This window comes from Lithobates pipiens, unplaced genomic scaffold, assembly GCF_037356315.1.
Source record: "Lithobates pipiens isolate NorthernLeopardFrog02 unplaced genomic scaffold, aLitPip1_a1.2 Scaffold_3, whole genome shotgun sequence".
NCBI lineage: Eukaryota > Metazoa > Chordata > Amphibia > Anura > Ranidae > Lithobates > Lithobates pipiens.
The window spans coordinates 230,639,851-230,652,722 of record NW_027507790.1 but is presented as its reverse complement, the minus strand read 5'-3'; the positions used below and the strand labels follow the sequence as shown (position 1 = coordinate 230,652,722).

At 42.7% G+C, this 12,872-nt stretch overlaps 1 protein-coding gene across 2 annotated transcripts in view; it reads left to right on the top strand.

The window, feature by feature from the left end:
- RAI14 (retinoic acid induced 14) overlaps window positions 1–12,872 on the top strand; it is a 254,013-nt gene that overhangs the window by 174,644 nt on the left and 66,497 nt on the right. For both annotated transcript variants that reach the window (XM_077462880.1, XM_077462879.1), the window contains exon 7: window positions 8,206–8,276. In XM_077462880.1, coding sequence (XP_077319006.1) covers window positions 8,206–8,276 — 71 coding nt within the window. The remainder of the gene's footprint in view (window positions 1–8,205; window positions 8,277–12,872) is intronic.

Sequence of the window (12,872 nt, the reverse complement as noted above, 5' to 3'; positions counted from 1 at the left end):
CCACACCGCGTGACGAGCGAAAGTTCGGAGAACTTTTGTGTGACCGAGTGTATGAAAACCAAGCTTGAGCGGAATTCCATCAGAGAAAAAATACAAGAAAATCCACTGGTGTGTTTGTTTTTTTTTTTTTAAATAACAAACATATCATACTACTGTGCAGCTCGTTTTGCACAGAGTGGCCCCGAACCTGCTCTTCTGGGGTCCCTCGGCGGCTCTCTCGGGAATGTCCCAGGGGGTTACCTTGCGGGCATGCTCCCGGGTCCAGCATTCGGCGTCCATAGATGCCGAATGCAGGACTTGGCCCTGCCCCCTGCGCCTGCGTCATTGTATTTTATAGACAGCAGCGGGAGCAAATGGCTGCGCTGCTATCAATCTATCCAATCAAGAGCTGAGAAAACCAGGCAGAGAGACAGCGCATCCCTGTGGGACAAGTTTGAGGCTTCAGGTAAGTAAAACGGGGGGAGGTGGGGCGCAGTCATTGACAGGTGTTTTTTCATCTTAATGCATAGGATGCATTAAGATGAAAAATCACCAACGTTTACAACACCTTTAAGTTTGTTCTGTAGTAGCATTTCTCAACTTTTTTAAACTAATGAAGCCCTTGAAATGGTTTTTAGCTCCCAGGGAACTCCTGCTAAAAAAATGATACTGTAGTTGATGGTACATTAGCTCTAGATAACAGTTGTAGTATATTGTAGTGGATGGTGGATGTCTCTAGATAACAAAATTATGACCAGAATATACCGTGAAAAAAACGGTGAAAACCGTAGTGTCTCCTTACACTAGTGGTCAGTGGAGAGGTTGCCCCTTAACTACCTTATATATATTGGCTGGGTGGGAGCCTCCTCCTTCTGCCTGGACGTTCAGGAACGTCCTTCAGAAGGAGGGGGATCGCGATGCACTCGTGTCACCCGGACATGGCGCATCTCGGATCGGCAGGAGGGCTCTGTGATTGGCCCTCCTGATCACATGATGGCCGTGTCCAATCTCAGCCGTCATGTGATGTAAACAAACAGCCGGTTGCTAGGCAATCGGCTCTCCTCTCCTCACACGGAAGTCGTCGCTGAGGAGAGGAGAGCAGATCGCTGAAGCCGGCTGGTGATCAGTGAGTATGAGCTGTTTTTACAGCTTTTTACTCACTGATCACCAGTCTAGTATAAAACACACATGTCCCCAAAACACACATGTCCCCACACATGTCCCCAAAACACACATGTTCCCAAATAATAAAAAGACATGTCCCAAACTAAAATCACATGTCCCAATGATTATCTGCACACATATGTACATGATCATTTGCGTACATATGTCCGTGATCACACAAACCAATTATTATATATTTAACTGACTTTTTTTTTACCAAAAACATGTAGCAGAATACATTTTGGCTTAAATTTACGACAAAATTCGATTTTATTGGATTTCTTTGAAAATAGAAAGAAGAAAATATAGTTTTTTTTTTTTTTCCAAATTTCCCCTCTTTTTGCGCTTATATCGCAAAAAATAAAAAACGGAGTCATAAATAAATACCACCAAAATAAAGCTCTATTTTTGCAAAACAAAATGATAAAAATTTAATTTGGGTACAGCGTAGCATGACCGCGCAATTGACATTGAAAGTGCGAGAGCGATGAAAGCTGAAAATTGGGCTGGGAAGGAAGGGGGCGAAAGTGCCCAGTATTGTAGTGGTTAAAGTATAACTAAAGGCAAAACATTTTTTTTTAGTTTTGGATAGAAGGGAGAGGGAGTAGAACACCTATTAGGTTTTTATTGCTGTCTGTGCCCCCTTTAGGCTGGGTTCACACTGCTGCGGGGGGAGATCCGGATGTGATTCGCACAGCAAATCACATCCGATCTCCGTAGCGATGCGAGTACAGCCATACAGATAGTATGGCTGAATTCGCATCGCTCCCGCAGCAAACTCGCACGGGACCCTTTTTTTGGTCCGCAACAGAATCGGATCGCATGGGGGCTCACACCATGCGATCCGATTCCTGTGCGAGTCGGCAGATCGCACTGCGATATGCGGACGGATCTGGGGGTGTCATTAACATATCATTGACACTCCCAGCCGTCCGCATAGGGCAGTGTGAACTGCCGGCGGAAGTAATGCGATGCGGGAAAACGCCGCGGATTTGCGGCGTTCCCGCATCGCAGCGGTGTGAACCCGGCCTTAAGGAGATTTACCGTCTCTGTTTGTTTTGTTTACCATTATCATTGTTATCATTGAAAGTGAAAGTAAAAGAAGATTACATATTTTGGGTTGTCCCCAAAAAAGTAATAGTGGGGAAATCTTCCAATAGGGACACTAGTTCTGGTGACCTTGGAGTCCCCAAGGGATTCCCTTAATTTGCTGAGATTTTACTCTCACTTCCTGTTTAGCTATGGGACAGGAAGTGAAATCTCTGCAATGGGACCCAGATGGTGAAAAAAATCTGCTAGGGTTTATAACCGTACCTTTCTCTATCCAAAAGGAAAAAAACAAGTTTGGCCTATAGTTCCACTTTAAGTGGTCATTGTAGACGTCCCCCTTACATTTTACAGTGGTCATTGTAGACATGCCCCATTACTTTTCTGGTCATTGGGGACGTGCCTCATTATTTTTCTGATCATTGAAGACGTGTGCCCTTACATTTCTGGTCATTGATGAAGTGGCCTCTTACATTTTTAGTCGTCGTAGAAGTGCCCACTTATATTTATAGCCATCATACTCCCTTACATTTTTGGTTGTTGTAAAAGTGTTCCCTTATATTTCTTGTCATTGTAGAAGGGCCCTCTTGCATTTGTGGTCAGTTTAGTGCTCCCTTACATTCCTGGTCATTGTAGACGTGGCCCCTTACATTGGTTGTCAGTGGGAAATTGCCTGTTTACATTGATGGTTATTGAAGTTGTGGGGGAGTTATCCACTATTGCTCAATGCTTGAGGAACCACTCAAGCATTGTGACCATCATACATTAATCTAGATGTAGCGCCTACCCTGATTTTCCGGGAGTCTGATGGTGACTACTGGGGGTAGGGAAAGCTGACATACATTCTCAGGGTGCAGGTTTTTGGGCATGGTGGGTGATTAACAAGAGAGATTATTGGGCGCCAGTCATTTTTATGCTTTAAACAGAGTGAAGTTTATTTCTTGAACAGGAAAAAAATGTGGGAGAGAGGGGACAGGGCAAAGGACACCCTTAATAATGATCAGCAACAGGCAGATTGGCAGACTCCTTAGACAAAAATAGGTGAGATAAAGCAGACAGCACTGCAGGAATAAGCTGAACCAGCACATCTGTACTTTGTAAGAGAGGCTGTCCCCTTAAAGAAACCATGAACCAGACCCAGACAGAAGTACAATTAAATCACACTTGTTTATTAATAAAAAATAAAAAGATAAATAGAGTAAGCGTAGTCAGAGTCCAATAACCAGATCGGGTAATCAGCCAGGCCAGAATTCAGGGATCCAAGTGGAGGAACAGCAAGCAGGATAAGGAGCCAGAAGGGATATCAGCAAGCCAGTCTTTAAACAGCAACACAGGAGATGGTTTCTTGTGATGTGACCAAGGCAAAAGCAGAGATGAAGTGAGCTGGACAGCTTTAAGTAGGCAGGTCAGAGGAGCAGGATCAGGAACAGCTGGATAACTGTGGAGAGAGATGAGAGCTGGCAATTAGCTGACAGCTGAGCAGCCAGCCCAGAGAAGGAAGGGCTAAGCCAGCCCTGACACCCCTCTAGTAACTGAACTTTACTCACTGTTTCATCTAAGATTCCCTTAGATAAGTTCCCTCTTGAAGTTCTCACGGCCACTTCATAGACTCCAGCTCATGAAAAGTCCCCTCTGGTGCTTCCTTAGAACTCCATCCCTCTAGAATCATTCCCAGATCTTTGTCAGGATTTCCTCTGCATAAACTAGAACACCCGGATAGGCCTCGGACAGGCCTAGCAGCTGGCAGCCACTGGAGTAGGCCTCAGGCTTCAGGCCTACCAACCAAGAACTGTACACACATCCACCCAGGCCAAAGCCCTGGGCCGGATGACTAACCCTGATCACCTGACTTCTTCCAGATAAATACCCTTTCCCAGCATGCAAAGCTACTAGTCTGATTGGCTGAGAAAGATATGTTTATCCATAATCTGTAGCTCATCCCTCCAATGTCAAAGGCAACAGCATCACCTACTGACAAAGGTGAGAAACCACAGCTCACAGGATTAGGGCAAAAGTCATTTGACCACTAAACGCTACAAATTAGCCAGGCTGGCTACCACCCAGCACAACTAAATTTACCTGTAGCCCTGCTTTTAGAATGAGGGTGCTACACAGATAGCAAAATTATGACCAGAATATACTGTGAAAAAACTGTGAAAACCATAGCGTCTCCTTACACTAGTGGTCAGTGGAGAGGTTGCTTCTTTGGTGGTCATTGTACACATGCCCCCCTAAATTTCTGTTTACTGTAGATGTCTCTTCTTACCTTTCCTGTCATTGTAGGAGTGCCCTCTTAGAGCTCTGGTTATTATAGAAGTGCCCTCTTAGAGCTCTGGTCATTATAGAAGTGCCCTCTTAGAGCTCTGGTCATTGTAAAAGTGCCCTCTTAGATCTCTGATCATTGTAAAAGTGCCCTCTTAGATCTCTGGTCATTGTAAAAGTGCCCTCTTAGATCTCTGGTCATTGTAAAAGTGCCCTCTTAGATCTCTGGTCATTGTAAAAGTGCCCTCTTAGATCTCTGGTCATTGTAAAAGTGCCCTCTTAGATCTCTGGTCATTGTAAAAGTGTCCCCTTACATTTCTGGTCATTGTAGACATGTCCCATTACATTTATGGTCAGTGCAGATGTGCCTCTTTACTTTTCTGGTCATTGTAGAAGTGCCCTCTTAGATCTCTGGTCATTGTAGAAGTGCCCCCTTATATTTATGGGCATCATACTACCTTACATTTTTGGGTGTTGTAAAACTGTCCCCTTATATTTCTTGTTGTTGTAGAAGGGCCCTCTTACATTCGTTGTTCCTGGTCATTGTAGAAGTGGCACCTTGCATTGGTTGTCAGTGGAAATTTTCCCCCTTACGTTGGTTTTCATTTTAGGTATGGGGAGGTATATCCACTATTGCTCGCTGCTTAAGAAAGTGTTTTTATGGGAATTGAATGAGTGGAACTGCCAACATCCTAAATGCTCACTGCTTAAGTAACCCCTGGAGGTGCCCTAGTATAATACGGAACTCTGGCTGAAAAGGGCTTTTCTATCGACTGCCCATCATAAATTAATCCTTCCACTTTGGTATTAGAAGGGCCTAATTATAAAGGTTTAGAATGGTTATTCTGCCATATTTCTTTTTTTTCCAGTTCAACCTGTATATATATGAATATATGTTTGGTCAATTGTCCTCAGAATTGCGGTTTCCTAACCACTTTTCACATATTCTGATGAAAGCCTTCACATTGGTAAAGCTCAATACCAAATCCTACTTGCGTACTTCACTATAACAGAATGTACAGAATTCCTCTGGGAGAGTTTGGCAAGTTTCATGTGTTTTCACAAAAGTTGGCATTTTTATCTCATTCTTCCAAGACCACTTCACGTTTTTTTTCTTCTGGCTGACGGCCTCTGGATCGCTGATTTATCAACACGGAAGGTCAGCCAATGCGGTCAGGAAAGCGTCAAAACAAGAACACTTGGTGAGATTTCTTTGCAGCATTTGTAAACGGTTCCCTTTGTTTCAAAGACGGTATTGCTTGAATAATTAGCAGTAAATGATTCTGCAGAGAGTAGTGTTTGCTTATTTAATGATCCTTTAGGGGAATCCAAGCACAAGGGTACTATTGAATTTTGCTGCCCTGTGTGCCATTGGTCAAATAGAATCAATCGGGAATTTAAAGTGATTGTACGGTCTTATTTTTTGGTAGTAAAGTGGTAGGTAGGTAGTGGTAAGTTGTAGTAAAGTGGTAGGTAGGTAGTAATAAATGGTGGTAGGTAGTGATAAGTGGTAGTAAAGGCCTTTTGTTTATGTGTTACCTATAAGCAAGCCTATAATAAGGCTTACCTTTAGGGCCTGTAAATATCTCCTAAGAGTGCACCGATTGGCTGATTGCTGATTGGCTACCTTTCAGAACGGCACTCCCCAGTTTTATTAAATCAACTCCTACTTGTATCTAAAAAGGCTGCATTACACCTTCTCCCATTTTTGCATCTAGGACTTCTTCAGGATGTCTCCGATCCTCTGGAACTCCCCACCCCAATCTGTCTAGTTATCTTGTACACTGCCCACCTTAAGGCTGGGTTCACACTTTTGCGAATTGGTTGAGGGTTTCCCCTCATCCAATTGGCATGACAGGAGAGTGTGACCGGCTCTCAATGGAGCCGGTTCATACATTTCCGGGGTGGCTGTAGACCACACAGCAGAGTCCTGTGCGTCTTTGGCTTCATTTCATGTCCAAATTCAGCCAAAAATTTGGACTTAAAGCGGTGAATGCACTGGACCTCCTGCTGCGAGCCGCTCCACACACAATGTGAATCTGGCCTTAGTGGATCCCTGAAAACACATCTCAGGGATCCCACTTCTACCTAAAAATGTAACTTTTCTTTCAATATCAGCTCACTGTTATTTCCTTTTTGTATCACTTGTCCCCTCCTTTTATGAGTGTAAGCTCTGTTGGACAGGGCAAGCCTAAACTTCTTGTCTTCAATTGCATTTTAACTGTACTGTCTCCCTTTTTTTTGTTGTACCAAGCTGTGCAAAATGTTAGCACTATATAAATCTTGTATCATAATAATAATAATAAGACCACCAAATAAAGAATAACAGAGTGCCTTGCAAAAGTATTCACCCCCTTGGCATTTTACATGTTTTGTTGCCTCACAACCTGGAATTAACATGGATTGTTTGAGGATTTGCATAATTTAATTTACAGAACATCCCCACAAATTTAGAAGATTTTTTTTTTTTTTATTGTGAAGCAAACAACAAATAGGACAAAATAAGATATAGAAAAAGTGTTGCTTTAGCAGTGTGTTTGGGGTCATTGTCCTGCTGGAAGGTGAACCTCCGTCCTAGCCTCAAATCACACACAGAATGGTACAGGTTTTGCTCAAGAATATCCCTGTATTTAGCACCATCCATCTTTCCCTCAACTCTGACCAGTTTCCCAGTCCTGACTGCTTAAAAACATCCCCACAGCATGATGCTGCCACCACCATGTTTCACAGTGGGGATGGTGTTCTTTGGGTGATGTGATGTGTTGGGTTTGCACCAGACATAGCATTTTCTTTGCTGGCCAAAAAGTTCAATTTTAGTCTCATCAGACCAGAGCACCTTCCTCCATACATTTTGGGAGTCTCCCACGTGACTTTTCGCAAACTCAAAACCTGCCATTTTGTTTTTTTGCTGAAAGTAACGGCTTGGAGCGTATGGCTTATTTTCGTCCTATGTACAGATACTCCAGTCTCTGCTGTGGAACTCTGCAGCTCCTCCAGGGTTACCTTAGGTCTCTGTGCTGCCTCTCTGATTAATGCCATCCTTGCCCGATCTGTGAGTTTTGGTGTGTGGCCGTCTCTTGGCAGGTTTGTTGTTGTGCCATGTTCTTTCCATCTGGTTATGATAGATTTGATGGTGCTCCTTGGGATCATCAAAGATTTGGATATTTTTTTATAACCTAACCCTGACTTGTACTTCTCAACAACATTGTCCTTTACTTGTTTGGAGAGTTCCTTGGTCTTCATGGCAGTGTTTGGTTAGTGGTACCTCTTGCTTAGGTGTTGCAGCCTCTGGGGCCTTTCAAAAAGATGTGTATATGTAATGACAGATCATGTGACACTTAGATTGCACACAGGTGGACATCTAATCATTTCACTAATTGTGTGACTTCTGAAGGTAATTGGTTACACTAGAGCTTTTTATGGGCTTCATAACAAAGGGGGTGAATACATACACACATGCCAATTATCAGTTTTTAATTTCTGAAAAATAGTTTTATGTATATATTTTTCTGATTTTACTTCACCAACTTGGACTATTGTGTTCTGATCTGTCACATATAATTCAGATTAAAAAGAACATTGAATTAAAGGCTGTAATGAAACAAAATCTGTAAAAAGCCAAGGGGGTGAATACTTTTGCAAGGCACTGTATGACAGCAGATAATGGATCACAAATAATTGATAAGAATTCAGTATAGTGTTATCACCACATGTAGTACATAGATTGCTGACCACAACATTTTTTTTCACCAGCTGCTAATGGCAACCTCCCGATGCTGCAACTCTTGTGCGAAAACAAATGCCTTCTGAACGTCAAAGATTTGGTAAGAATAGTTTATTTAATAAAAGTATATTATATTTGCAGGCTGAATTTCAACATACATTTTAAAGAGGAATTCAGATACTTTGTAAAAACTGCAGGCATAACGTGAGTTAAAGTAGATGTAAACCCCATTCATGAAATCTGACCTGGGCACATATATCTGTAGTATTTACTTATCTCTCTCCAAAGCTCTAAGTCCTGTGTCTTTTTGCTGCTTTGTTGCTCTGTTATCAGCATAACGTCTGAGTTGTTTGTGTCAGGTTTTGTAGATTAGCAGAGAGCTTGTCTATTCACAGCACAGCTCTGCATGTTTCTTCATTCCTCTGCCTATGTGGGAGGGGGGGGCTTTCCTCCAATCACCTTACACACAGAATATGCCCAGACTCCACACCCAATGGTGGAACAGGAAGAAAAATTTATACCACAATGTTCACTTTCTAAACAGAGTAGAAAGCTAAAGACAGCAGATCTACAAATAAAACGTATGTAGAGAGATTTGTTCCATCTCTGTGTATCATCTGAGGCTGTTCAGTTTAAGTCTAACGAGGTGCCCGCCGCTTGGTAGACGTGCACTATATTGTCAAAAGTATTGGGACACCTGCCTTTACACTCACATGGACTTAAATGGCATCCCAGTCTTAGTCTGTAGTGTTCAATATTGAGTTGGCCCACCCTTTGGGAAAGCTGTTCACAGGGTTTAGGAGTGTCTCTGTGGGAAGGTTTAACCATTCTTCCAAAAGCGCATTTGTGCGGTCATTCACTGATGTTGGACGAGAAGTCCTGGCTCGCAGTCTCTGCTCTAATTCGTCCCAAAGATGTTCTATCAGGTTGAGGTGCAGGCCAGTTCCTCCACCCCAAACTCGCTCATCCAGGCCTTTATGGACCTTGCTTTGTGCGCTGGTGGGCAGTCGTGTTGGAACAGGAAGTGGTCATCCCCAAACTGTTCTCATAAAATATTGGGAGCATGAAATTGTCCAAAATGTCTTGGAATTCTGACGCTTAAGAGTTCCCTTCACTGGAACTAAGGGGCAACCCTAACCCCTGAAAAACAACCCCACACCATAACCCCCCCTCCACTAAATGATTTGGACCAGTGCACACAGCAAGGTCCATAAAGACATGGATGAGCTTATTTGGGGTGGAGAACTTGACTGGCCTGCACAGTCCTGACCTCAACCTGATAGAACACCTTTGGGATGAATGAGAGTGGAGACTGCGAGCCAGGACTTCTCGTCTAACATCTGTGCCTGATTTCCGTTTGGTGCACCTCTAGCAGACATGATACAGGAGATCATCAGAGACTGCAGACATGATACAAGAGATCAATGCAGCCTCCCTGTTCTTGTCAGTTGCAGCCTCACCAGTGCCCTGATCAAAGTGGCGATCTCCCGCTGTATCCTGGAGCTGGATTTGAATTGTCCGGGCAGCCGCAGTAACAATTTCCCGCCTCCTGTGATCTCATCACATTGATTCAATGTCCCAGCATTGGATCAGTGTACCACCTATCACAGGAGGCGGGACATTGTTACTACGGCCGCCCGGACAGCTCTGTGACATGGGGAGATCGCCACTGTACAAAGGGAGGAAGAGAGAGGGGAAGACAGGACCTTGAGCCGCCAGAATGACACCCCGCAATGGGCGGCACCCAGAGGTGCAGCCTCTGATACTGCGAATGCGTTGTTATCTGCACTTTTTGTTTTCTTTTGGCAATATGGCGAAAACACCACCATTTTCGGGCCATATGTTTCGGCCGCTGAAATTTCGGTGCATCTCTGGTTTGTGGGGACTCTAACTTTCCTACAGACTAAATAATAAACACTGATTTGGGTTATTTTCACCAAAGGAATGTAGCAGAATACAATTTGGCCTAAAATTATGAAGAAAGATAATTTTTTTGCAATCGTCAATGTAATCATCACAAGGTTATAAGTGGGGATTCCCTTATATATATAACCATGCAGCGCTCAGAACACCTATGCATGTAACTTAAATTACAGTAGAGAGCGTTTTGCAAGACTAGCAAAATTTTTTCATAAATTTTGACTTGATATACAAGTAGCGTCACGTCACAATTGAGTATAAAAGAGAAGATGGGCGCCTCTAAGTGTAGCAATATGGTTACATTTAATGAAGTAACGTGGTCTGCGAGTGTTATGCAAGACGAGCAAAATTTTTACAGTATATAAATTTGGACTTGATAAGCGAGCGATCTCTCGATATAAGTAGCATTTAGTTACAACTGAGTATAAAATAGAACGCCTCTAAGTGTAGCAATATGGTTACATTAATGAAGGTACAACATTTAGCAACTCAAATTGTTGATGATTAAAACCAGCACATCTAAGTGTGGAGGCATCCGGGGTAAAGCTGTCCACATAGACCGTCCTCCACACCGCCATCAACATCATCCTTTCCATGCTGCGCTTTACGCCTCACTTTCAGATCGCTCTACTGCAGGGTAGTCTTCCCGGTCACGATTACAGACTGACATCTGTGAGAGCCGGCAGTGTGGAGGACGGTCTATGTTGACATCTTTACCCCGGATGTCTGCATACTTAGATGTGCTGATTTTAATCATCAACCATGTGAGTTGCTAAATGTTGTACCTTCATTAAATGTAACCATATTGCTACACTTAGAGGAACCTCTCTTCTCTTTTATCCTCTGTAGCTCCTGCTGGATTTTGCTTCTAATCCCCTTGTGGAGGCTTCCATTTGTGGATGGACATTTTATGGTGACATAACCACATCACATTTCTATAATCATTTTATATGGACTATAAACTGAAAGACCTATGAATAAATGGTTGTGGAAGAATCATCTGAGTTTCCATTATTTCTTATGGGGAAATTGATTTAAAAGTGCTTTGTATTACAAGCATGTTTCCAGGAGGAATCATGCTCGCAATCCAAGGTTTTACTGCACCTTGATAGAGCAGCAGCCGGTGATTTAGTTACATTTACATTGATTTAACATCCTAAGCGCGGGAACATACAGTCAGTTTTATAATCTATGGGCTGCTTAAAGCAGGCAATAGACGAGTCTAAACATGAAAGTTCTGTCAATCAAAAAATAGCTCATACGATTTTGCCACCAATTGTTTAGATTTTCTTTAAAAAAAAAAAAAACAGCATGTTGGATCTGGGCAATTTCGATTGGGGCACAAAAATTGCGTGGCGCAGTTGGCACACTAATGATGTGGAAAACCAACAATATAACGATCGACCCGCATTTTTGTTTGCTGTTTGACTCGTCTGGTCTGCTTTAGGCACCAAGGATTGTATTCATTGATAAGAACGGTATAAGGCCCAAGTATTTGATTTTATCAGCAGTCCAGAGGACTCTGAGCTTAAAGCGGAGTTCCACCCTAAAAAACATTTTTGTTTTAAAAGACTCATTTTAACCTAGAAAAAAATATTTGGAGGAAATTTTTTTTTATACTTACCAGAAAGGCCCTGTTGCTATGTAGTCCTCGTAATCTGCCACTTCCTGGTGACTTCCTCCCTCGCCTGTGCTCCTGGGAAATGATGGCACATTTTCCAGGAGTCTACGCTACGGCTGCCATTGAATAGATCAAGAGGTGCATACTGGTTACCCAGCATGCACCTCTCAAAAGTGATTCCAGGAAGTGATCTCGATTGGGCTTCACATGCCCACATTCATGATGGAAACGGCCACAAGCAGAGGAATAAATAATTAAAGTAAGAAATTAATGTTATTGAACAATCGATAATGAAATTCAAAAAACAGTATACAATTATCATTAACAATTATGCGAGGATCCAAAAAACTCCACTTGAAATACAAGTACAGCAACGTAAGTCAGGTTTTTACTGTCCTAAAGGGTTGGAATTTTCTATACAAGGAAGTAGGATGAGTCGGATCGTTTCTGTTTTTATGATGCAGGGACTGGCTGAGGCCGGCATACAGCAGTCCCTTCTGACCGTACACTTGAGCGTGTCATTGATCGTCATGCGCGGGGTTCGCGTTACATCTTTTCCCTTTGCTCCGGGTATTATATAATATGGTCGATCGCTGTATACAATGGGATTAGCTATTTCGTAATGGAATTAGCAGAGTTCTGAAAGAAATGTTGGAGCGTGTGCGCTGGAGATTATCGCACGTGACCCGCACTTCTGTCATTGCCAAACCGCTTCCTAACTAACTTAAGCCGGCTTTTCATAGTTAAAGTGGAATATTTCTACCGTCTATTCTGCCCTAAATCTGCAGGAACATCTTTAAATACTGGATTGGAGTTAATGCATCTTTACTTTTGTGACATATACGTATTCACTTTGCATTCTTCATTGCTTTCCATTAGGGTTGTCCCGATACCACTTTTTTAAGACCAAGTACAAGTACTGATACTTTTTTCAAGTACTCGCCGATACCAATACTTTTTTTAATGTTGTTTGACAGTTTTCACAGCACAATACAGATTAGGTGGCACTGATATGCAGCACTGGTGAACACTGATAGGATTAGGTGGCACTGATATGCAGCACTAATGAACACTGATAGGATTAGGTGGCACTGATATGCAGCACTAATGAACACTGATAGGATTAGGTGGCACTGATATGCAGCACTAATGAAC